The following is a 26368-nucleotide window of genomic DNA, read 5'->3' as shown; positions in this document are numbered from 1 at the left end:
TAAAAGACAAAAAACGAGGCCCACTCCTTCTCCTGTCATTCTGTGATTCAAATAAAGTTATGTGATCCTGGGCTTGAAACAGCTGATCAGAAACTACATGCATGGAGGGAAATTCAAAGTAAGCATTCTTACATGCTGTAATCAGATTGAGGGAAGATAGAGGGGACATCATGGAGAAGTCAGCATTGAGGGAATATCTCTAAAGCACTGATAGACACTGAAAACTGAATTAACAGCACTTAATAGGGTGGAAGCTACAACTGGTACTGATTTGTGAAATAAATGAAACTGATACCAGCAAAGATGCAGCTTGAGAGTAGAAACTTAGCAGAGGATGGAGGCAGTCAGGTTCAGTGGAGCAGACTTTAGAAATCCTACCAGCCTGTTTGGCCCAAGTGTCAAAATAACCACAGTGTCTACCTGCGAAGATGTTGGGATGCCAGCAAACAAAATGGTGGCATGGCAGAAACAGTTTGTATTTGGCCAGGCACACTGGCAATAGTCTGAGCCCCAGTGGTTTCTGCTGGTACCTTGGGGGCTCCTCCTGATCCCTGTGGTGAACACCCAGCTATGTGTGCTAGACAAAATGGTGTGGCATGCAGCTCCTTGGCAAATGTGGCAGAAGTTACCCACCCTGGTACTGAGCATTTCCAAAGACCCTTGTCTTTAGACTCTATAGAAAAGTTGTATAAAACACAATACACAGTCAACAAAGAAATTACATTTTTGTGTACTTTTTTTGAAAAAGAGGATATTGGGGACACCCAAACCAGCCAAACATTAATCTTAAATCCGTCATCATGAAAGAAGCATTGAAATCTTCTAGGAGTGAAGTTCTCCAGTATTGAAGCCTATTGGGTATGCAAAAACAAACACTTCCATGTCTCTGTGTGCAGGTTCTGTGGTTAGGATTCTGTGGTTAGGGAACATCAAAAGCAAAGTGTAAATCTGTTCAGTTCCAAACCCCAGAGGTCACAGATTATCTTTCACCCTATTTTCTGGATCTGCTTTGAGGAGTCTGTAGAAAAGCTTATATGGATTGAAGCAAAGATTACAAGCACATGGAAGAGAACACATGCTGCCCTAGTTGAAAGAGGAAAAGAAATGTAGTTATGGGCTGCCCTTGGAAAATCTGTTGATGACGGGTGAAACTTACTTCCTATCCTACCATAGAGATGGCAAGGACAGGAATTGCTTTTGCTTTACCCATGTCCCTGGTGGCAGACGTTTCTCTATCCCATAGTGGTTGGTAAACCCAGGTATTGTGGTGGGGAGGGGAGAGATCCTATTGTGGTGCTAGATACATTGCTAGAAATAATTGCAGAGGAACAGATTCGGGTGGGGAAGAGATGTAGAACACTGAAGCTTGGCCAGATGTGATAGCAGGAGAAATCAGTTATCCCTGCCACATATAACCTGACATCGCTTTCTCCACCCTCTGCAGCACAGTAGAACCTCTCCCATCTACCTCTGATTCTGCCCAGCCGCTCCAGGGGACAACAGAGGCTCCACAACCTGAGCACAGATCCCCACAGACAGAACAGCAGCAGCAAGCGGTAGCCAGGTGAGGCCGGGGTGGGTCTGACAGGTTTCTGGGATGATGGCTGCCATCTTCTCTTTCTTGGGGCTTACTAGTTTTCTGGCTGTTAACATTTTCCTATCTCCTTCTCCCTCCCTAGATAAAAGCCTCTTGGTGGGTCTCATCACTGGGGAAGCTCGCTCAGTTAAGTCCATTTTGCCATGGACTGTCCCCAGTCCTTCCGGTGCCTTCACCCCTGTGGGCAGATGGGGGGGCAGAAGAGAAAGCAGCAAGAAGGCAAAGAAAGAGCCTGGCCTCTCTCCCTCCCTTACCCCTAGCAATCACTGAAGAAATCAGGACCTGGTACCAGCGAGCGCCTGCAGGAGAAGTGGATGATCATGCAGAGAGTGGCAAAGGCATCTTCCCTCTTTGCGGCGCCTTGGTTGGTGAAGCCCAACAACATAGTGGTTCCAATGAGGGGGGGGTAGTTCCTCTCTCCTCCGCCCCTTCCCAAATACACATACACATTGCTGCACTGAGCAACCTGTCTGTTTGATGCAATTAAAATTGACACTTGAATTGTACCAGAAGTCTGCTGAATGGGGCAGGGAGAAAACGGTCAAGCAAAACCTCTCTTGACATACTGAAAGCTCCTCTTCTATCCGATGGCCCCACCCACAAGCACAAATCTGCCACACCCTTCCAGTCTCTCTCTCTCTCGCTCTCTTCCCATCTACTCCCAAATTTTGTTGATAGGGCTGGTGGGAACTAGCAGAAGTCACCACCCAGTGTCCGAAGAGTTGGGAATTTGCTGCAGAAGCTCATCATGGACTTCACTGAGGACTGCTACCTCAAGCAATAGTGTTTAGGAGAGCAGTGTGGGCAAGTTGGGGTTTGGGATGGGTGAGAAGAAATCACTGCATTTTAAAAAAATGAAATTTGCATTTTAACGTGTGTGCGCGCACACATACCAAGTCCCCAGGAACTTACGGCTGTATGAAGCTGACATCTGAGATGAGCAGTGGGTGGCTGGAAGCGGATGGCAGAGCAAGGCCCTCTGGGTGCCCTAGCTGAAAATCAGGGGGTTCTCCCCAAAGGAACACCCCTTCGTCAGGTTGGGGTGTGGGGGGGTGGGGTGTTCAGCCTTATCAGATTTTAGAATTTGAATTCATCCCTCCAAACATTATCCTGGTTTCTCTGCCCCTTTAATATGTTCACCAGCTCGCTGGGGTTTAAGCTGGGTCCTCACCCCAGTCTCCTCCTAGAGGTTGTGCCTCCCCTCCCCCTTACTTTCAGCACTGGGTTTTTGCTGTCTTGTTTTTCTTACGACCTGTCGAAGGGCTTGTTCAAGAACTCCACTGTCCCCCACAGGCCCAAGCAACAGACACCTGGCGGGAGGGAGAAGCACAGTGGCGTGTCACTGCATTCTTCTTCCCGTGGCAGCTGTTCTTTGAAATGCACGTATGTAGGAAAATGATTTCCCCCTGGTGTAAGAGGGATGTTCCAGCCAGTCCCAGAAATGGTCTCGATCCATAACTTAAGAAAAGCACTGATGTGTGCAAAGCAACATTTCTGTAACATCTCCTGTCCATCTGAATGTGAGATAATGACAAGCTGTTGTTTTCCTCCTCTGAGTTTGGCTTCTGCAGATAAGGGAAACCAGCTGCACTTTAAGAAATAAAGAACTGGTTTTCCGTAGATTTTGGCCTGCTCACTTGCTGCCCTTTATTACAGTAAGCATTTTGTCTCCAAATGCATCCTAAGGAGGGGGGGGGGGTCAAAAATGGTGTGTGTGGCTGCAGAATGTCTTAACTATAAAGTCCAGCATATTCTTCATCCACTCACCACTCGTGGAGTTTGCTTGGGCTGTTTTGCCACTGTTGAGAACCAAACTCCTCTGCCTTTTTCCTAGTTTTGACTCTGAGTCCTAAATGTTATACAAGACCATACTACACTTGTAAGGAAAGTTCAGGGGTCCTCACTGGATCCCATTCTGTACTTACTTCAAAGAGGCCCTAATACCTTCCTTGACTCGCCAGATCCTTCTTGGGAGTCTACCAGAGACCCCAGAACTACTGCTTCTCTCTTCTTTTGTCTTCCCACTTCCCAACTGCTGGTGTTTGTGGAGTTCCTGTCGCTCCTTTATAGTGTTTTAAAAAAAAAATCACTGCCTCATCCTTACCTCTGACTACAGAATCGACAAGAACGCTACAAAAGCTCAGCCAAGAACGCCTTGAGGTTTTTGAAGGTGTGTGTGGGATCAGTACCCATGGGGGTCTATGTGGGTGCATCCATGTGTCTGTCTGTCTGTAGGGAGGTTAGCAAAGACAGTCAAATGCCAGGGTTCCTGGATGTCAGTCTTAAAACATTGAGGGCAGAAGGCAGAGAAGTTGTGGCGAAGGGAGTCTTGGGTCCTGTGGGTCTGTATCTAAGTTCCTTGCATAAGCACTAAGCCCTCCAGTTCCACCCCACCTCTTTACTTCCAGGTGGTCTGTAGCCTTGCTCCTCCTCCTGTCTCCCCCTCTTCTCCCTCCCCCATATAAGTGGCAATATTTCTTGAAGCTCTTAAACCACAAAGGACAGAAGTGGCCTTTCGCATCGTCTGCGTCATGCCATGTTGGTAATTATTTTTCCTTTTATTTCCCTGTTGTGTGTATGTGTGTGTTCTGTTTGAATAAAGAGATTCTATGGCTGTAGTAGTCTATCCGTGTATTTCCTGAACAACAGTATTTTGGGGGTTACCTTCAGTATCTGTGCCACACTCAAAGAGGCAGTAATCTGTACACTCTTTTAAAGCTCTCCCTGCAGAGAAATGGTGTGCCCAGTTATCTTCCAATCTCTAATGTACCCTCTCTGGGCAACCAACTCCAGGTCTTCTTGGGTAACTCATCTGCTTTGGGCTCTAGTTTCAGATTGGGTGTGAGAGACATAGACCTAGTGGCTTTAGTAAATAATCTCCATCTAAGTGTGGACAAAGGCCATGCTGCTTTGTCGCTCCTACTGGACTTACTTGCGGCCTTTGATACAGTGCCATCTTGTTGAGGCATTTGGAGGCAGAAGTGGGTATCAAGGGATGTGTCCTGGACTGTTTCAAATCATTCCTCACAGACCAGACTCAAAGAGACGCTGTCAGAGGCCCACTGTTACTGGCATGTGACCTATCCCGCAGGGTTCTACAGGGCACAGTCCTCATCCCCCTTTACAGGGCTTTTTTTTCAGGGGGAACACAGTGGAACGGAGTTCCAGAACCTCTTGAAAATGGTCACATGGCTGGTGGCCCCTCCCCCTGATCTCCGTGCTTGGTGGCGCGGAGGACAATCTAAACTCTCCTCTGGCTGGAGATCAGGGGGCGGGGCCACCAGCCATGTGACCATTTTCTCCTAGGGCAACCCACTGAGTTCCACCACCTTTTTTCTCAGAAAAAAAGCCCTGCCCCTTTATATTCAACGTCTGTAAAGCTCTGAGGACAAATCATTTTGTAATTTGGGTGTTGGCTGTCCTGGGTATGCTGTTGATGACTCAGCTCTATGTCTCATCCAAATTTCCTCTGCCCATCCGCTGAAGTTAAATGGCTAAGAGTCAACAAATTGAAACTAAATCCTGATGAGAGATAATGCTGGTTGGGAAGGCCGGTTGTGAAAGGCATGGTGCTGTCCTTCACTGGGGTTCAGCTGGGCCAAGAGTTTAGGGGTTATAATGGATCCAGTGCTACTGCTAGAGAAGCAAGTTAATTCAGCCAGCTGCACTTTCTACCAATTAGTTGAGTCTGAAAGATGGCCCCTACATTGACTTGGCCAATCACGATAACCTCAAGACTAGACTTCTGTAATACACGCTACATAGGGCTCCCCTCGAAGTTCTGTTTGGTGCAGAATGCCACAGTTCAGTTACTATGAGAAGCTCGTAGGCAGAGCCATGCATATTAGTCCCATTCTGCAGTCACTCCATTGACTGTCCAGTTACTGGGCTCAGTTCAAGGTACTGGCTATTACAATACAGAGCCCTTTACAGCCTTGACCCCTTGTATCCGTAGGACTGCCTCTTCCCCCTGTGCTCCAGTATGGCAGTTTCATCTGAACAAGGCTTTCTGCAGGTGCCACCCTGCAAACGTGTAAGATCAACGGCCCATACACCTGCATTCTCTCTTGTGGCCCCCACCTGGCCTCATGGTCAGGAAGTTTCCCACACTGCTGGCATTCTGCAAACTCTGCAAAATAATTATACAGGAGAGCATTTTTACAAAGATAACACGGCTTTATTTTAATGGCATGACTAAAGAAGAGTGCTTTAATGAGGAGACTGTGAACTATACTATGTATATTACGTACTTTATTGTCCTACTAAGCAATTTCTGTGTCATTTAATATGCCAGATTAATAGTTATGTTTTAGGTAAAGGTAAAGGTGCAAGCACCGAGTCATTACTGACCCATGGGTGATGTTGCATCACGACATTTTCTTGGCAGACTTTTTACGGGGTGGTTTGCCATTGCCTCCAGTTCCACTCCACCTCTTTGTTTTATTTCAGTTATGTTTTATTTCAGCTTTATTCAAGATTTTTACTTTTAATTTTCACTTCCCAATCCTATTACATTGCTTATTGGATGTCCTCCCATTCTATTGATTGCATTGACTTACACTATACCTTGAGTTTCAGTGAGACAGGTGTAAGTAATGTCAATTTTAAAAAATAACCAGGAAGGCCCACAGCTCAGTTAGAATGGTGAAATGTTAATAGGTGGCCAAGGGACAAAAAAACCTCTTCGTTCCTGTTTTGCTTTTCATCTTCTCCCAAAAGGGGAACTGTGCAGAACCTTGCAAAAGTGGGGGATAGGGTTGCTGCTCAAGATGGACCAGGAGTTGGGCAGGGAATACAAATCAGTACAAATCTTTAGGGGCAGGTGAATTGCAACAAAAGGAACTGGCTGATGTAATCTCAGAACCTTTATCATCTTTGAAAAATCTGGGAGGACAAGAAAAGTGTAAGACTAGAGGTGGGCAAATGTCCCGATCTCCAAAAACGGGAACAAGGAGGATACTGGAGACTACAGGCCAATCCGTCTGTCTGTGATAACTGGAAAGATACTAGCTCAGATACATTAAGTGGTCAATCAGAAAGCATTTTGACAAAATGCAGTGGTTCGTAAACAGCAGCATGGATTTTTCAAGAATATATCTTGCCAAATGAACATAGTTTTAACTGAATTACAAATTTAGGGGATTACCTCAGCAATCTTAAATTGTCTCATGGAAGTACTATTGATACCACTGCAATACTTGTTACTTGCATGATAAAAGGCAGTATTTTCCACACTACTTAGGGCTTTAATGGTCAATCATGTGACACTTCCAGTTTGAATCCTACTTTGGATTATTGCACTTTGATACCACAAGTGCTCCAGCAAGCCCAGAAACAAACTGTTGGTCAGTTTACCTAAAAAGAAATAGGAAAAATATTCTCCTGGAAGCCACTTTCTGGACCATTTCCAAGTTCTGAATAGGTTTGGAGCCTTCTGGGAGGAGTTTTCTGAGCTGGTGGGAGTCCTAAAAGTATTTAAGGGTTGCCAACTTCATCTTGAAAATCTCCAGAGATCTGGGGTGGTGGCAGGTGAGCGCTGAGTGCGGGGAGGAGAGGGACCTCAACGGGGATGTGATGCTGTAGAGCCTGTCCCCATGCGGCTGCACTTTCCTCCACTGACCTCTGTAGTGTGGAAATCAGTTGTAAATCTGGGAGTTCTCCAGGCCACACTTCGAAGCTGGTGACCCCATAGTGTTTCCTTGTAAGATAACTCGGATCATCTTGTTTAGGATTCTTGTGTATCACAGCTTTATTCAGTTTTACCCTAATTTCTCTCTTTTTATCAGCTTGGGTCTAGTGAGGAAAAAAATGGCTTCTAACATGGAGAGCTTTTGTAAACTAAAATTTTTGAAGTATTGTCATTCTAATTGTTCTGTTAAGATAAATTATTATTCTTCCGTTGTTTGAGTTCAAGTTTTACTTGTTTGGCCACATACGTTTCTGAAGGGGAAACTTGCAAATCAAGGAGGGAAGATCAACTGTCATTCCTACTAAAATGTAAAATTCTAGGATTAATGGCATTTCATGGGTTTCTCTAGAACCAAACCAGAAAGTACAGTTCCTTTTCATTACCTATGAGCAGCTATTGTAGGAATGGAACCTTCTCCATGCAAACCATGTATTCTACCACTGAGCCAAGCTGCCTTCCCCAGACCCTTTAAGGATCAGCAAGAGATCTTTGAAGTAAGACTCATACATTACACCAATCAAATATTTATTGTTCAATGGTAGTTCAGAGGTAGTCTTTGACTGTTGAGAGGTTATTCATACCTGACATTATTCCTGGGACATTCTGCAAGTGGTGGGTGGTGGCTAGTTGTGACAGAAGGTAGCATTGGAAAAGCATCAATGCTAGTTAAAATCACGCCTTAGATCCTTGCACATTGTTAGAACTAAAAGTGGATGGACCAAGTATTTTCCCACTCACCCAATTCCCCTAGCTGAGGTGGAAACCATGGGATATGTTTTTTTGTGCTGCCCCCTCTAAAGAAATTCGAGTCCAGACAATCAGTCTGATTATAGAGCTGATACAGTGAGGGACAGTGCATGTTTAGATAATCTATTAAAAGACTAATCTTTAGCCATTACTAAGGCAACAGCTAAATTTTGTGCGACGGTGATCAAATTATGCAACAAACACCAGCCAGGTGTACCTGGGCTTTAACTCAGACCACTTTAGAAGGTTACTATATGGTGGCTGTTTAAGATCTCTGCTTTCCAATTTTAAAGTGTTTATGCAGGGCTATATTTATGACAACTGTTATATGATGTATGCTAATTAGATTTTATAATATTTATATTTGTATTATTTTAACTGAAGTTTTAACTGGTATAATACTTACCAAATAAGGGAATGTCCTACTTTACTAGTTTAAAGCTGGTTGTGGACCGAAATAAATTCAGTTCAATTCACCCAATTGTATATCAGCCTGTAAGAATTCAGGACAAGGGAACTTTCTCCAACCTACTTACTGAATTCAACAAAAAGTGACCAAGATAAATAAAGAACCGGAGAAGGAGCGGTCCTCCGAGTCACTATTTAAACTCATAAACAACTAGGTACCTACACTTGAGGTCAAGTACCTTGCCCTATTTTCAAGTGGCATGTCAAGTTTGTCCCAGCAACTACTCACCAGTTATGTATTATCTCTGTTCCACTTAAAGCATCGGAGATAAAGATAATGCTGAGCTAAGAGAGAGCCTGAATTTACAAAAGCTTCAGGGAAGCTTATCCAACGTTGTTATATTAACAGGGTTAGCACAAAACTAGGCAGCAGCTAAAAAGCTGTTGTGGAGAAATAAGGTTTTCTCTTAGAAGACCTGGTAAGTACCACCTCCCTCGATCATGGTACTGATTCATGCATTTGTTTAGAATTAAAATATAACTAGGAAAGGGCTTAGGAGATCGCTATTACTGGTGGATGGTATGCTATTCACCCTCCTTAAAGAGTGGGCGTTGTTGACATCTAGTTTAATAGATTCTCAGAAGCAGTGTGGTTTGGGAGTTAGTGTTGCAGTAGAAGTTAGGAGACTCTAAATCGAATTTCAACTCTGCCATGAACTTCACTGGGTGGCCTTGGCCACCATCTCTCATCCTACCCAACCTCATGAGGTTGAAGGGAGGAACCACTTATGACATCCTGAGTTCCTTGGGAGAAGGTCAGGATAGAAATCAAATCTTTTATGTGCAAGACTTCAGGATAAGGGAGAATCTGAGTGTAAAATCAGCTCTTGAAAAAAGCTTTGCCCCAGTGAAGGGTTCTTCAGGTGATGTCAAGAACCTACTTGAGTCATGTGAATGGAATTGGGTCTCTCGTTTACAGGACTGAATTGAAAAAAAAAATTCTGTTCAGAAGGGACTTGATACATCCCAGTATTTTTTAAATCGCATCCATTCTCACCTTGGACAAAAGCTTCCTTCAAGATTACCTTGAAATCTTTACATTTTGCCAGCAGGGATTTTAATTTTGAGCAAGACTTTCAAGTTTTAATCCTGTCTTTGAATGCCAGTGGCGAGCCCTAGGACAGGAAATTAGACTGGTAATAATTAGAATAACTAATTATTCATAGTCATTAGGAAAGGTAGTCATTAGAGTACCTTTGAGGGCATACAAGGCATCTTTTCCTCCCTGAGTAAACGCATTCTGCAGATGTGATGTGTGAGATAAGTGGGAAAGGCTTCCAGGTCTGCCAGTGAAAAGTTAGGTAGGCATGTTGTTGGAGAAGGAAAACGATACCAGAGTCCATTATCAAGTAATAGTTCAGAAACTGAAATCTATGTGGATTGTACCCAGGCCCTGGAGCACAGGACTTTTAGACTGTTCTTTAGAAACAATGAGGACCGCAGGAGAGCTAAGCGTGTTTTGAAGAAAAGTTTTTCACCATTCCATTCTGGACAAGAATGTTCTAAAGCCACCTTGGGCCACTGAATTAGAGTCTGCGTTTTGTGGATGTAAACAAGACAGCCCACTTTATGTGGAGGTGCTGTATTCTTTGGCACAAACACATCCTTGAGAAGACAACTGGACAATGTATAGATTGTATGTTAATTTGATCGACTGAGGTATATATGGGTCAAATTGGTTGACTACTTTTGGTGGATAGCTGCATAATGGAGGAATCATATAATTAAAACAGTATGAAGACAAGATGTGCAGAAAAAGTAATATATAGAATATAAGTTAAATTGGTTGACTTATATTGAATGTATTGTTTATAGAAGTACCTAAAATTATGCTAAATGAGGGATAAATTGTTTGTCCCATATTGAAGATGAGATTATAAGATAGAGTATAGAGTACCAAAATTAGTTAAATGACTATTATTAAAAGAATATATGCCAAGAATGTATTATTTAGTTATGCATTATTTAGTTGTTAAAGTAAGTAAGAAGACAGAGGAAGCACTGTGTTATATAGATTAGCTTAGAAGAAAGTGAAAGTTAATGTTTGACAGACAGAATAAATTTGAAATGAGTAAGGGAAAAGGGACAAGGGGTTGGAAAACTGTTGGAAGTCAACAAAAGGGGGGTAAAGGGAGGGGGTTAGAACTGGGGAAATTAAAGGAAATTGACTGTAATGTATAATTTAATGATTTCTAATCCAATAAAATTTCTTTAAAAAAAAAAGAGAGAGAGAAGACGACTGGACAGTGTCTGCTTAGACCTCCCTCTTCACTGTTGTTTGCTGTTATAAGATGCTAAAACAAATACTCTAGTGCCGTTCAGTGGCAGACAGACCTCCAGCATCTTCCTGGAATGACTTTCTCTTCCAAAGGAGAACATGCAGTTTACAATGAGTGTAGCTTTTCTTTGAGAGCAGAAGATACTCTGTCCTCCTGCATACTATTGGTACAGGACAGAGCAATCAGTATCTTTTTTGGCTGTGTACTCTGGGCAAAAATCTGGCAAGAGGCTTCTATTCTTCTATGCCTCTCTTTTCTCTCTCCTTGTTGAAGATATTTTCTGATCATTTTTTCAGCAGTTGGGCACAGGTCCCCCTAAGGGGTGCAGTATCTTTGTTCAAGGAACTCTTCCAGCAGCAGCACGGGTCAGACTGTTAAGAGAGATTTGCCCCAATGCAGAAGTGTAGTTTACTGACCTCTGATGCCCAAAGGGAAGAGTCATCCACAGTAAGATGAGCTCCCTACATCTAAACAGAAGGAGCAATCCTGGTAAGTCCAAACTAATTCTTCTCTAATTTTGACCCTGATCCCTCTCTGTTGCTTTAAGTATGTTGTATTCTTCAGTTTTGCTTTTCGAAAGCTTTTCCCTGCTCCTTGTCCTAAATCATAGCTTTGCAGAGAGATGTAAAGGCAGTTTCTATGCTGGCAGCAAGGTGCAGAGCAGAGAAGGAAATTGAATGAATGAGAAATGCAAAAGAGAGTCCCAAACCATATGTGGGCGGTGGGACAAACCCACAGATATTCCCAAGGAATAAATGGCTTCCCCCAAATGGCACCTCCTTCTTGGAATGTTACAGGTTGGAAAATAGAGAGTTGGGGGCAGAAGCCTTTTCTCCACATGTGCCACAGTTCTGATCCAAAATGGGCACCGTATGCCTTGGAATCGAGGAGAACCCCCAAGTCATGTCTAATTGACCATTCAAACCATACCACTCAAATGTTTTATATATTTTTTTCTTTTTTCTGTACCATCTCGTTCAGTTTGTCATATGCCAATAAAGGATAATCGAGTCGTCCATTCAACCTGTGAATTCCATAACATGTGACTCTGCGGATCTACCATATTTCATAAAAAATAGGTGTAGTAAAAATATAATAGATACATTTCTATATTGCTCTATTATTTATTTATTTTTATTCATTTATACCCCACTTTTCTCCTCAGTGGGGACTCAAAGCGGCTTACTTCATTCTCCTCTCCCTTTTATCCTCACAACAACACCATGGATATCTGTGACTGGCCCAAGGCCACCCAATGAGCTTTCATGGCAGAGGGGGGTTCAAACCTGGGTCTCCCAGATTTTGTCCAGCTCTAACCACTGCACCACCATGGCTTTCCATGCAGAACACGTCAGAGATCTGGCCTCTTAGGCATCTCTCTTTTCAGCAGGGGTGATCTTTGGGAACGGTGTTTCTTACAGAGAACTTACCGATTCTAAAGGCTCATTTTACAACGAGGGATGTGATATAATAAGTCAAGCAGGCCCTGTCTAAGGGAACCTCAGATAGTAGGTCTCAAAAGGAATATAGCCTTACCCTCTTGTCAGTATTCCTTAGGAGAAGATGTATCTTTGTCATTAGAAGTCTTTATTTATCAATCACCTTATAAAGTCAGTAGATATGAACTGTCCAGAGAACAGACTGTTTCAGGTATCTGACAAAGGAAGCTTAACTCTTGAAAGCTTATACCTGAAACACTCTCTTGGTCTTTAAGATGCACCTGGACTCGGACCTTGCTCTTCCAGAGACCAGGTTTATTCTTATGCTTAGTATTCTTAAATGTGATTTATTCATTGACATATTGATTTGATAATAAAGTGGTTTCAGTGTAAGCTACTCCACAGTCTTATTCCTGACTTTGTGGTAGATATGCCTTGTGGCCCTTAGGTTTGCTCACTGAGACACTGAGGAATTCTGAAAGGCTCAGCAACTGTGGAGCGACTTTCAAAAACACTCTTGATGGTTTTTCTGCAACTACTGAGCTTTACTGGTCCAAACTCTACGTGGCTCACAGGCATGAGTCACCCAGCAGGACTGTGCAGGCCACCTTTCCATACACTACACCTCCTACCTGCTTCTGATCGAACAGCAGATGGCCCTGCCTTTCAGCAGCAAGTGTGCCAGAAGATTTCTTCGAGATTGGTACGTTATGACAGTCTGGTACCAAGTGAGGACATGGTGACGGGTATTGATTGCCGTCTTATCAGCTGGCCCCTTGTACCCTGGGAAAGTTGAAAGTCCGTGTTCGTACCAGGAGTGACTCTGATCGGTTTTTCTTTTTAGGCTCAGCAGCTCTAGCGACACTGGGAAGACATGGATATCCTAGAGATAGATGCCCAATACAGGAAAAAGGTTGCAGCCAATGTAAGAGTCTATTTGTCTGTCTGACCTTCGCAATAGAAGGGGTGAATGGGGCACAGGTGTGTGTATGTGGAGGGGGAGGTCTCCTTTAGAGTTCTACCTATCTGCTTGAAACCTCCTCCTTTGAGAATTTTGTTCTGCTGCCACTTTGTTGATCGCTTTTCCAGCCAATGTAGAAATGTCTTAGTGCTTTGTTTATTTAAAATCTTTATATGCCTGCCTTTCGTCTGATCGAGGACCCAAGCCATACTTTAGCCACATTCCTAGTCCTTATGGAATCCATGCAGCCAAATAATTCATGTGCCACTACCCTTCAGTCCATTCATTTCCAGGGAACCCTGGACTCCTGATTGAGAGCTCCTCTGCTGGGCAGGAATCTCTTTGTCAGTGTAACAAGGGGGACAGTGCTGAGAAGCCATGCGTGATTTCTTGTGAATGTAGAGATCCCTCCAACTATATCAAAGATAGTGACTGGCATTCTCTTAAGTGGTGAATTCCAGAGCGGCAGTCTAGTGCAGCCAAAACAACTTGTGACACCTGAAAAATTAATTAATTCAAAGTGACATAAACTTGTGTTGAGTCAGAGACCACTTTTTCAGACACAGGAAGTGTTACATCCACTTGGGGTGGTGTATACTGTTGATTAATTAGTAAAGTAGGATGAATACAAATGCTGTACTCCAATGTTGTAAGAAGGGACAATTACTACCTATAACGAACTTGCCACTCTGGATCCCTTTTGAGGTCATGTCAGATAGTGCCAAATCTGCATATGTATTCCGGCTCAGGAGCTGAAATCTCCCTTTATTAAGTGCCCTTTCACAATCTGTATATCACTGCTATTGCTAGGATGAAAAATATTTGAACTATTGGAAGCTTTTTTTAAAAAAGGATAATTTGACATCGCTATAGTATAGTATAGTATTTTAGCACAATTTCAATTACCATGTTTTAAAATAAGGCTCAAAGAGGCACGCCAGCGGCATGGAGGAAATGGTGGCCACTGGGGGCTGAGGCCAAGAAGTGGTACAGGAAAACTACCATGTGGATGCCGAGTTGCCGATGCAATGGGATGGGTGTATCCCATTTTGGATTTTGTTTCTAGGGATTAGTCTGCAGGTGCCAGAAGAATGTTGGATTTCAATGCCATATGGAAGTTAACGTTTCAGTGAAATTGCACTTCTGAATGTTGTCCAGAGAGTTTCTGCATTGAAAAACGGACAATTCACAGTGTAATCTGCCATTCCAAAGGATAGTAAATACATGGGAAAGAGGTATTTGTGTTCCCTTCTGAGCTCTGCTCTTGGACTCTGCAAACCCTACATTTGCATACTGGTACTCTTATTTGACTAGACATTAAACAGGCACAATGTAATCTACTGGCTGGTGCAGTCTAAGTGCAATGTTGAAGTCTCTCCTTTTTTATTAAGGGTTTTATATAATAAAAACAATAAAGACAAAACAGAAAAATACCATTATACAAAAACTAGCTATATAAAAATCAGCTAGCGAACGGATAACAATAACATCATATAAACAGAACAAAGAATATACATAGAAAGAAAAAAAACCCTATATGAACTAAAAAGCTTCCGGTTTTCTCCATGAGAAATACTAGTATTTTCAAATTTCTGTTTTCTTGATGTTAAAAATAAAAGCTCTCTTTTTTCTAATATCTAAATTCCTTAGTCCAAAAACCCACTAGTCATCACATTATTATTGTCTATTTCATATGAAAATAAGGGGTTTCCATTCAACAACAGTTGGATTTATTGTCTTCTCTCTGATCAGTGAAGTAAGTTTCGCCATCATTACTAATTCCAACACCTTTATCAACCATTCGCTTATTACAGGCAGTGTTGGACTCTTCCAATTTTGTGCTTACAGTTGTGTTGCTGCCATGATCATATATAAAAAAGTTCCGTCGCTTCTTTCCAACTGAATATCCATCAATCCCAACAAAAAGCTCTCTGGTTTCAGTTGTATTTTAGTCTTTAAAATCTTCTGAATTAATCATTGTATTTGTGTCCAAAAAGTATTTGCTTTCTTACAGGACAACCACATAGGATAAAATGATCCATGTTGAGTACATTTCCAGCATAAGTTCAACAAGCCCTAGTTTCTCACGAGTCATATACCAATGAGACATCATCTTATAAAATTCTCCTTAAGACTGGAGCTTAATGTAAATTTTAACCGTTTTAACCACATATTTTCCCATTGTTCCATTAATATATCATATCCAAAATGTTTTACCCATTTAATCATACATTCTTTCATTTACTCTTTCCCTGTCTCAAATTTCAACAAGAGTTTATACATTTTGGCAATAACATGTTCATCATTTGTACATACGGCAATCTCAAATTCAGTCTTAGATTGCTCAAAATCATAAAAACTCTTGTCTAATTTATACGTTTCCAAGACTTGCATATAAGAAAACCATTGACATATATTTCCCTCTGTTGATAAATCTTCTCTTGATTTTATTTTAACTTCATCTTGTGAAAATTCCAACATATCTCAATAAGTTAACCATTTAAACGTACTCATCATTTCCCTTCTAAAGAGGACTTCTTAAGGTAATAGCCACAGGGGTATTTTGGGGCAAAATCCTCAGTTTATTTTTATTCCATACTCTTCAAAGTCTCTTTGAAGCGATTAGGGAACAGTAAACCTACTTGCCAATAAAGATCCAGGAGATAATGTCATAACCCATACTGATCTATGATATTTCTTTCACGCTTTTCAGTGTGTCCCAAACAGCTCATGTTAATCCAGAAGGAAAGGCCTGGCCCTGAGAGCTTCCAATAACAACAACAACATTCTATTTATATACCACCCTTCAGGACAACTTAACGCCCACTCAGAGCAGTTTACAAAGTATGCTATTATTATCCCCACAACAAAACACCCTGTGAGGTGGGTGGGGCTGAGAGAGCTCCAGAGAGCCATGACTAGCCCAAGGTCACCCAGCTGGCTTCAGGAGGAGGAGTGGGGAATCAAACCTGGCTCTCCAGATTAGAGTTCCATGCTCTGTCTTAACCACTACACCAAATTGGCTACATCCAAGCTGGGATGACTAGACATACAAGGGCAGGGGAGTGAGAGAGAAAAGTAGAAGAGGGAGAACACTTTCACAGGGTCAGGATGAGGGTACAATTCATATCCTGCCAGGATCCACTGCCTGATATTCCCTGACATTCTTGCATGGACATGGACATTGAGACTCTCCTGCAACCATTGGCCGTCTGCCCATTGGTCGAGGTGAGCGTGTCCTTTTCCTTGCTCTTGCTGTCTTGGGGCAACTGGCATCTAAAACAGCTTGTTGTGAAAGTGGAGGGAAGGAGTTTGCCAGGCACAGTCTAAAAAATATCAATCAAATCTGAAAAGGAGGGACCTACAGAAGGTGGCCAAATTGTGAATGGGAGTTTAAAAATTAACACTTGGTGACCTAGAAGATCTCTCTGTCTGTTTGAAAATAAGATTTCTCCCTGGTCAGTTTTGAATGGATAGATGATGCTGTTTATGATGGTCTATTCTTTCAGAGCTGACTGCTTGCTTAAACAAAGAGTTTAATTGCTAAGTGTGCTGCAAAGTTCACAGTGAACATGTTTGATAGTCGAACTTTGACTTTGATGATCAGATGTGAGTCAATCACCATGTCTTTTTGGTTTGGCACCAAATAACTCAAATACCTGCCAAACAAGATAGCATTGCGCCCCGCCCCCCCGCCCCAAAACTGTGCAAGCGTAACAAGGCAGCCATTAATGCTGCTAAGGACTATTTAGATAACCACTGAATGATAGGATATTTTAAACACGCCTTGTTTGTTATGAATGATTTATATGATTAACTGTTACTTTAAAAACTGCCTCAGGAGCGAAGAATGGTGCAGCAAGGATCAGGGAAACAGAACTGTAATGAGCTGTGCGAGAACGCGCATGTGCAAAAAGCCAATTATGCTATACTGCACTGATAGGAAAGAATACGGTGAAGCGACCTTCCATGCCATCACAGGTTGAGAAACTGACAAACAATCTGTTGAAAAATTTGCTCCCTGTTTGTAACTGGTGAACAGGACGCGAGCTGCACCAGCAAGTATTTGAGCATTCCTAGCAATCACTGGATTAAATTGGCGAAGGTAGCGTTTCATTTTCCTTTGTAATTTCTATGCTCCGAAAATCCATCGTTTTACCACATGTTGCAATAAATGAATACAAAACAATGCTAACAAATACGATGTCAGTTTAGATCCGAAATATCCATTTTGCCAACAGCAGTGCTTTCCTTGGGTGCAAGAGGCCTTCCCTTCATGAGAGATTCTTGCTTCTGGGGGAAGGTTCCTATTGCGAGTGGAAAGTTCTGCTACTGGTAGAAGAGATTTGTGGGATTCCATTTGGTAATCATAAGTCTCTAGAGGGAGAAAAAAGCCAATGCTTGGTTTTGACCCTGACTTTTATTTATATTATTTATTTAGTTACATCATTTATACCCAGCCTTTCTCCCCAGTGGGGACCCAAGTGGCTTACACCTTTCTCTGCTTCTCCATTTTATCCTCACAACAACCCTGTGAGGTCGGAGAGAAAGTGACTGGCCCAAGGTCACCCAGTGAGCTTCCATGGCAGAGTGGAGATTCGAAATTCTAGTCAGACTCTCTAACCACTACACCACACTTGAACTCTGATAGTGAAAGGGTTTTTTCTCTAGAGCTGAGGTTTTCCAAGCATGTCGTGGTGAACACTGGGAGGCTCCATCTTGAACAAGATCAGTAACGACAGACAAGCTTTCCCTCAAAGGCAGCAAGCCCGTGCCTGTTTACCTTCCCTGTGATATGTGGACAATCTGTTGGTTTTGGCCTAGCCTACGGCATGCTCTAATTTCAAGTAAGACAACGCTGAGATTCCATTGGGCTGGCTGGCACTGTGCAGGAATCTGCTTGGGCCACAGAATGTGTCCCAGAATCCTTTGCAAAGGTAAAGTGTCATGGTTTCCCAGCCCACAGAAACATCATGGTCTTCACCATGGATAAAATGGAGGGGAGGGGGAGATTGATGCTGTGAGCCACTTTACAGTCCCCATTGGGGAGAAAAGCAAGGTACAAACATCTATCTATACAAATAAATAAGATGCAAGGAAGTACATAGCGGGGAGCTTCGTGTGATAACTAACTAAGGACCCTTGAGGTAATTTCGTCCTCGTTAATGCCACTTTTCTTAAGGAAGTGAAATAAAGGTAAGACTTGAAACAGAAGTGATATGTTTTTGTATAACCCCTTCCTCCCTTCTGCATTATACCCCTAGAACAGGAACCTGCTATTGAAACTGATGCCTTTCCTGATCTCCGGCCTTTTGTATTTTGTCCTGCTTCTGCCTGAGCCCAGCGTTCTGAGCACTGTTCTCAAGTGCCTCCCAACACTTTCCCTGGCATACTTCGTGGTCATCCAGTCTCAGGGGGCCTGGACGCCCTATGCCCAGCGGATATTTCAAGGCCTGCTCTTCTCAGCAGTGGGAGATCTCTGTTTGGTGTGGCCCAAGCTTTTTTTGCCAGGTATGTGGCTTGGGGAGAAGCAGCCTGGGATGGGGTACAGCACTCGGGGCTGCGTTCAAGCATTTTTGTAGCTTGGCTTATATATTAAAATGGTGCCTTTTGCATTAAGGAGATTGCTTAGGTTTCAAAAAACTAGAACCTGGGGAAGGACCAGAGGGTGGAGCTCAGTACAGGCCAGTCCCAGGTTTTGTGGGTGGTAGGATTGCCAGGCAATTGGCAAGAGATTTGGGGGCAGAGACACGGGAGGGGGGCAGCATGTATTTTGCTACATCACTTCTGAGGAAAAGCTGGAAGTGACATCATGACAGAAACTCTCTGGTAAAACCATAGAGTTTCTTGTGATTCCTAGAACTGCCCTCCATCACTTTCAGGTTTTCCCTAGAAGTGATGTAACTGTGCATGCAACACCACCATTAATTTTAAAAGATTAATTTTTTTCTGCTTCTGCCGCTTCAAACTAGAGGCAGGGAATCCCTCACCCTCACTAGCAAACCTAGTGAGTGGTGCTTGCCCTTGGTTTTTCCATCTTGTACATTATAGAGTACACAGGTTGGGTGCAGTTTCTTAATCTTGTCTCAGATGTGAAGAAGGAACAGCAATTACTGCAAAGGGAAGAATTCTTTAATTATAAAGTAACCCCTATACGTTTCGCATCGGCTTCATCAGGGGGATCTATCAATAAAACAATATGCTAATAGATAATTACTACATCGTCTTAAAAATAATGAAACAGATTATTGTCATCAATTCCTGCTTATACAGTACCCGATTTGCATCTGGACTGCAATGAACATGGAGATGGGGCTTTAGCCTCCCCCCTCCCCCGGTGGCGTTTGCTCAAACTGAAACAGTCCGGGGTGTGTGTGTGTGTGCTATGTGGAGAAATGCATACGTCCCCTCAGAAATTAGCCCAATGTTGGGAAAATGATGCAGGGGGAAGGCCGACCCCTTCTCCACTTGTGGTGCAGCCCTGATCTGAATTGGGGACCCCACACGTGGGAACCTGCAACTCATGTCTATTTTACATGCTTGACAGAGGATGGGGGACCCCAGACTGAAACTGTGTACTCCGTAATGTGTGAATGACTTTTTGAATGTGGTAGAGGAATAGCATGTAGCAAAAATGGCACAACAGGGAAAAATGCTTAGCCTTTTCCCTGATGCTTTTAACAAACTAACAGCAAAGTAGTCTGGTTTCCCCTCACTTTGCATCCTGATGTGAAACTATCCAGGAAAAAGCTTTATCGCTTAATTTTCGCAGTCTGTATAAACTGGCTATTTGAATCAGCTTTCGCTGAAGTTCCATAGGCCTGTGTGATAAGAATTCACGCCCTTCCCGTGAGTCATTTGGTCTGGCATAACAAATACCACCTCTCACCACATGAGGGCGCAAATACCACACAGAGGAAACTGAAGCGATGGTAAAGCCTAAATTGTTCCCCAGATACAAGGGATGAACCAGGCCTCAGAAAACCCTGACCAGGGAAGCACTTAAAACATGGCTTTCCTGCATTTCAATAACCTATCTGAAGAATATGCCCATGGCTGAGTTCTCTGATCTTAATAAGCCATTAAATTAATAAATGTAGTTGCTTATTTGTCCTTTCTGTAACAGCTAACTCAGGGCTGGTTCCAGGTTTGGAGGGCCCTCGGCAGACAGAGTCCAGAGGACCCTGTCTGCCCACCATTGGGCCCCCCACGCCTTCTTTCCCACTCCCACCTGTGTGCCCCCTACCTACCTGTGCATCCTTCTCCTGCTCGCAAGCTCTTTCATTGACTAGTGTATGGGTGGGAGGGCAGCGGCGGCGGGCTCCACCAGAAGCTGACACAAGACCTCAGCTAGCTTCATGGAGCTGCATCTGTTACGGATACCTTCCCTCTAACCATCGGAGAACCTGGATTATCAACTAAGCCAAGTGATAGTCCTGGCCTACATGATGCAAGCTTGTCTCAGGGATGGCCACTGTTTCTTTTACCTTGGAGCCAGCTTGGTATAGTAGCTAAAGTATTAGACTTGAATCTGGGAGAACCAGCTTAAAATCCTTACTATGTCATGAAGCAGGGCTGCTAGCTTAGGGAGACTCTGAGGGGCAAGAAGTGAAGTTGTGCTACGATGGAAGGCTGGTCACCCTATCACGAAGTGTTCTCGGGCCAGTCGCACGCACTCATCCTAGCCTACCTGACAGGGTTGCTGTGAGGGTAAAATGGAAGTGGATGGGGAGAGTGATGTATGAGTTCTTGGCAGGGCTGCCAACTCTGGGTTGGGAAATTCCTGAAGATTTGGGAGTGAAGCTTGGGAAGGGCAAAGTTGGGAGAGAACAGGCAGCTCAACAGGGATGTGATTAGGCTTCCCAGTTGACCACTGGTGGCGGGCAATCTCCCGGGGGTTTGCCCTGTCAGCAGGAAATGGCAAATCCCCTGAGATTGCCTGCCCCTGGCAGGCAGCACAGGAAAGCGCGCACTGAAGTGATGTCATCACACCGGCCAAAGATGTGTTATCACGCGTCTCTGGGGCCAATTTTGCCCCCAAACAAGTCAGAATTAGCTCCATGCAAAGCATGAGAGCATGCGTGTGGCCAGCATGATAACATCACTTCCTGGAAGTAACATCATTGTGCCTCTCTGGGAGCACGCCTGTGTGAAGCACGCTCACAAGATCAAAACAAGTAAGTCCTCCTGGGTCTTCCCTCCCACCCAGATGGGTATCGGGATCTGAGAACCCTAGAGGTGATATCCGGATGACTACTCTGGGCTGGGAAGTTGGAGATTTGGGGGTGGAGCTTGGAGAAGGAGAGATCTGAGGATATAAGGCCATTGAGTCCACCCTACAAAGGAGCCATTTTCTCCAAGGGAACTGTAGTCTGGAGATGAGTTGTAATTCCTGGAGATCCCTAGGCCCCATCTAGAGACTGGCAAGTGGGATACCAGGTCCCTTGGGGGCTAAAGTGGGGGGTAGGGGGCTATAAGGGCAAGGACAGCAAGGTACTTAATACCCACTTGGAGGGAATTTTTATTCAACCATGCTTCGGTGCAACCCACAGCTCTCCCATTGCATCGGAAAATTCCTTTCCTCTATTGGCCAGATGAGCAGGGCAGGGGATCCCCTGCCCTGGGTGGGGCCTGGCATCCCTAGCAACCCTAATTCTTGGAGGAAGGCTAAGAGCCAAGCTACAAGTGACGCCTTACACAGGTTGGACACTTGTCAGCTTCCCCCAAGTTTTGATGGGAAATGTAGGCATCCTGGTTTTACAGCTTGGCTCCCCATTACAGCTGCAAGACCAGGATGCCTACATTTCCCATCAAAACTTGAGGGAAGCTGACAAGTGTCCAACCTGTGTCAGGCGTCACTTGTAGCTTGGCTCTTAAGATAAAAATACTCTAAATAAACCTATTCTAGAGGTGTTAATTTAGATGTCAGGAACTGCTCAGGTTTCTGCTAAGCATCACAAACAACCAAAAAATTCACTCAGATAGTGTGGGGACATCTCACGCAAGAGGGGAACAGATGAGCTTCCTGAAGCACGCTGGTCAACCAGATTCCTTTACCTTTTTGGCATGTTCCTCAAAGGAAAAACTATGAGATGAACATGAAATATACTCAATTGTATTTGTGGGGATGTGATTTTCCATCTCTTTACAAGCTGAATTGCATAATTGTGTCTTTTGGTAAGCCTACCTTGAATGAAATTTGACACAGCTCCACAAGCCAGGTGCTGCTTCTGACCTGTGTTCCTTCTTTTGCAGGAATGGCTGCATTTGCAGTGTGCCACGTCTTTTACATCTTGGCGTTTGGTCTGCGTCCATTCCGGCCACTTACCTTGCTCCTCTTCACAGGCCTGGGGGCGGCCGTTTATATTTATCTCCTGCTACCCTGCATGACGGGCCTCTACATCTGGGCCTCGGCGGCCTACGGCGGCCTCCTCTGCACCATGGCTGGGCGGGCTGTGTCTCAGCCGACACATCAACTGAGTACATCAGTGGGCAGCCTCCTTTTCCTTGTGTCTGATATCTTTGTTGCTCTTGATAAGTTCTGCTCTTCGCTGCCTCATGCTCGCCTCTTTATCATGAGCACTTACTACCCTGCCCAGGCTTTAATAGCAGTTTCTGTATCCTCACAGAACAATCATTGGAAGAGGAACTGAGGCCTGGTGGGGCAGGGGGCGGAGGGCATCTAGACAAAGAGATCGCCAGATGTGACTCTCCAAAGAAATTGCGAGCCTTGCTTCTCTCTCAGACCCTCCATGTTGATTCAGCTACTTACAGATTGTCCAGCCAAACATGCTTCAGGGCACTGGTGCCCTCCATGATGACCCCTCTGGCTCCTTTCCCTCTTTCTCTGTGTCTATCTCCATGGTTTTTCTATCGGAGAAGCTTCCACCTCTCTCAAGATCAAGCAGCGGTTATACTATTTAAAAAAAGTCCTCAGATGCCTCACCACTGCCTATTAACACTCCAACCCAGGGCTTTTTTTCTGGGAAAAGAGGTGGTGGAACTCAGTGGGTTGCCCTCAGAGAAAATGGTCACATGGCTGGTGGCCCCGCCCCCTGATCTCCAGACAGGGGAGTTGAGATTGCCCTACGCGCCGCTGAGCGGCGCAGAGGGCAATCTCAACTCCCCTCTGTCTGGAGATCAGGGGGCGGGGCCACCAGCCATGTGACCATTTTCAAGAGGTTCCGGAACTCCGTTCCCCCGCGTTCCCCCTGAAAAAAAGCCCTGGTCCAACCTGTCTTGCATGTGGTTTATATCACACACTACACTCCATGCTGGTGGTTATTTCTCCTGGCCTGTTCCATTAAACAACTCTTGATTTGTTATTTCTTTTTTCTCCCTCCTTACATGGTCAACAAGGGATCAGTCCATCCACTTGTATTCTTACTTTTAGCCTTCCTTTCCAATGTTATAACTGCCTGAGGACCTGAAGCTCAAAAAGCAAGATATGACTTTGTTAATTATCCAGACAACAAATATCCAGTTTGATGAGAAGTGAGCATGCGTTTAACAGCATTGAGATGTTGAAAGACCTTTAAAGGAAAAGAAGAGGGGAAATTAAGCTGTTTAAATCCCTGGAAGCACGGAGAATCCTGGAGAGGTCCATTTAAGAGCAGATTTCCAAATTTATTATTTTTATTTAATTTATTTATTTATAGTCAGCCCTTTCCTCTGAGATCCAAGGTAGATTACACAGTACACGTGAATACCATATAATCAGCATTCACTGAGCAAACACGATGAACAATTAGGACCTTCAATGAAAAACATATACAATGGGGTATGGTAGCGGAAAATTTGAAAACAAGCATAAAGCCGAAGAGGGAGATGAAACCTTTCTGAAACAAAGCATAATTAATTAACATGACATCTATAGCACCATGGGGCTACCAGTAGGAGCATATCTATATCAGCAGACACTACCCAATTGCAAAGTCTATAGTCCCTACCCCTTACCAAAGTATCTCTCTGAGCTATTTCTTAGACACAACCCTGTAGTCTGAGTAGAAAGCCAGGAGAGTGGGAGCTTTCCTCAGGCAGGCCGATCCATGCGGTGGGGAGTACCACAAAGAAAGCATGTATACAGGCGGCTTCCCCCCCTCTCCCCCTATGATCTCCCCTTACACAATTTTCATCTCCACACTTCTGTGAGGGATGAATGAATCTCCATCACAGCACACTCCTAAAAGGACAATTTCCAGCATTTGTTGAATGAAATCTTGGCAATGCATATGAAACAATTTGGTATAATTGTATACTGTGGATAATTCCCATAATAGATCCTGTCTTCTTTCCAGATACTGATGCTCTGTATTTTGGGGAAATCTCGGTGTGAGAAGAAGGAATTGGGCCTCCCCAAAAAAGGAAATATTGTCCATTCCTGTTTGTTTCCTTGAAGCTTAGCCCTTCCCCGCAGCTAATTAAGTAGGCCCCATTCCTATCCTATAGAATTTGTGTGTCTTCCAGCTCTCCCGCCTCTCATCTTCCTACCCCCCACTTTGACTTTTGCTGAAAAGCCCATAACCCTGTTTTCCTATTGATTACATTCATATACTAGCTCCAAGGTGACTGTCTGTTTGCTTGAAATAATTGGCTGTTGTTTGCCCAGTGGGTGCTGGAGAGCTGGATGATCTATTTCCTCCTTGGTTGGGGAAGTGGGGAAGTGGCAAAGGAACCACCCAAACAAAAGAGAGCAGGTGGCACAGTTGAGAGAGAGAGAGACAGAGAAAGATCATATGCCAGATCGTAGCTTCCTTTGGGGGACCTGTGGATTATTTTTCTGAAGTCTGCTAACTGATGGCATCTAGTATCTTTTCCCAAGGGAGAGCTTGGCTGTCATTCTTGCTGGTAAGTGGATTTTAAAAAGCTTATCCTACCCCAGAGGCAACTGCTTTTTTAGTGCTAGCATCTCTCTAAAGAATTATTCCCAGTCTGGATTTAGCTGTGTATCAACCAAGGGCTGATAGATGCCTGTTTAAACAGTTACAGCCCACCATAAGCAGATATTATGACCCATAATCTGCTGAGGGGTTTTTTCTGTCAGTCTGTCATTTCCCAACGTAACTCCCACCAGTCAAGAGACTGACAGATCCCTGCCTTCATGCTCGTAAATTCATAAAAAGAGTTGTGCAAAAGGGAAGGAAAAGAGAAAGGAAGGAAGTTTCTATCCCTTTGGAGAAGATGAGTTTTCCTTCCTGGTGAGATGTGAACCTCGTATCACCTGCTCCCTTCCCAAGTTTTGACCCTAGAAGGGGGTAAGGCAGCTGTTCCTGTGATGCCTTACCTTCCTGGATGCGGTTGTATCTTATTGCAAGGGAGAAGCTGCAGACCACCTCAGAGGGCAGCTTATTCCTTGCTGTGATCAAAAGAGAGTGGGTGGGTGTGTTTACAGTGCAGCGCATGCATGAACCACAGGGAAGGTGAAATATGCTGTGAATACCTTGAACTATTGTGTGGACTTTAGCAATTAAAAATTTTAATTTAGGATTGCAGTACATCTCTCAAAATTGCCGGTGGACTCAGAAGGGTGTGATTCTGTTTAGGGTTGCATTAAACTCTTATTGAGCAGTACTAGAGACCAATCAGGGATTGTAGACTATACTACTGTATATTGTCCGTTGCTGCCACTATGCTCCTACTGGGTAGTTTCCGCATCGTTTAATGCCGTGTCAAATTGCTAAGGCTTTGTTTCAGCTCTGTATTTGGAATTCTGCTGGTTTTCACATTTCTGCAATCTGCAATCCATACCCTCAGCCACTGATCACATGGACTTATGCTGTGTAATTCACCTTGATTCTAGTGAGAAAGGCAGACCAGACTATAAATAACATAAAATGATTTTTTTTTAAATCCTTCACAGGTAAACAGAGAGGTTGATGAGGACAGGCAGCCAGAGGTGGAGTGGATAGGTCAGAAAAATAAGAGGAAGATGGCCCTTATTTTCATATGCTCCGCCCCTACATACCAGGGACAGTTCCTGTTTTTTGATAGCCTTTCCTAATAATCCTTTGTCCCAATTTGTGCCTGTTAAGGATGACAAAATGTTTTTCGTGTACATTCTCATTTTTTCTAAGGTTCAGCTCCCTCCTCCAGCTCTCTAGAAATTAAACCCTGGAACAGGGAGTAGATGCATCTCGTCTCTAGTACACATCTGCTTTTAAATGTCTGCGTGCGAGTCCCGAGCCAACA

General features: G+C 43.8%; 2 protein-coding genes across 8 annotated transcripts in view; both read left to right on the top strand.

Moving 5' to 3' along the window:
- PPP6R1 (protein phosphatase 6 regulatory subunit 1) overlaps positions 1-4215 on the top strand; it is a 46171-nt gene extending 41956 nt beyond the window's left edge. For 5 of the 7 annotated variants that reach the window (XM_054992714.1, XM_054992713.1, XM_054992712.1 and 2 more), the window contains exons 22-23: positions 1445-1564; positions 1680-4215. In XM_054992714.1, coding sequence (XP_054848689.1) covers positions 1445-1564; positions 1680-1683 — 124 coding nt within the window. In that variant the 3' untranslated portion in view covers positions 1684-4215. Of the gene's footprint in view, positions 1-1444; positions 1569-1679 lie in introns of those variants that run through there. The other 2 variants (XM_054992711.1, XM_054992709.1) reach the window with 1 other exon arrangement.
- A 3482-nt stretch (positions 4216-7697) lies between these two features.
- Positions 7698-23182, top strand: TMEM86B (transmembrane protein 86B). The gene is made up of 4 exons (XM_054995061.1): positions 7698-7780; positions 13064-13144; positions 18445-18691; positions 22436-23182. Exons 2-4 carry the CDS (start codon positions 13094-13096, stop codon positions 22831-22833), a joined length of 696 nt encoding a protein of 231 aa, XP_054851036.1. The 5' UTR covers positions 7698-7780; positions 13064-13093; the 3' UTR covers positions 22834-23182.
- Positions 23183-26368: the final 3186 nt, after the last annotated feature.

Source organism: Eublepharis macularius, chromosome 12 (genome assembly GCF_028583425.1).
Source record: "Eublepharis macularius isolate TG4126 chromosome 12, MPM_Emac_v1.0, whole genome shotgun sequence".
In the NCBI taxonomy this organism is placed as follows: domain Eukaryota; kingdom Metazoa; phylum Chordata; class Lepidosauria; order Squamata; family Eublepharidae; genus Eublepharis; species Eublepharis macularius.
This window is presented reverse-complemented; position numbering and strand designations above follow the sequence as displayed.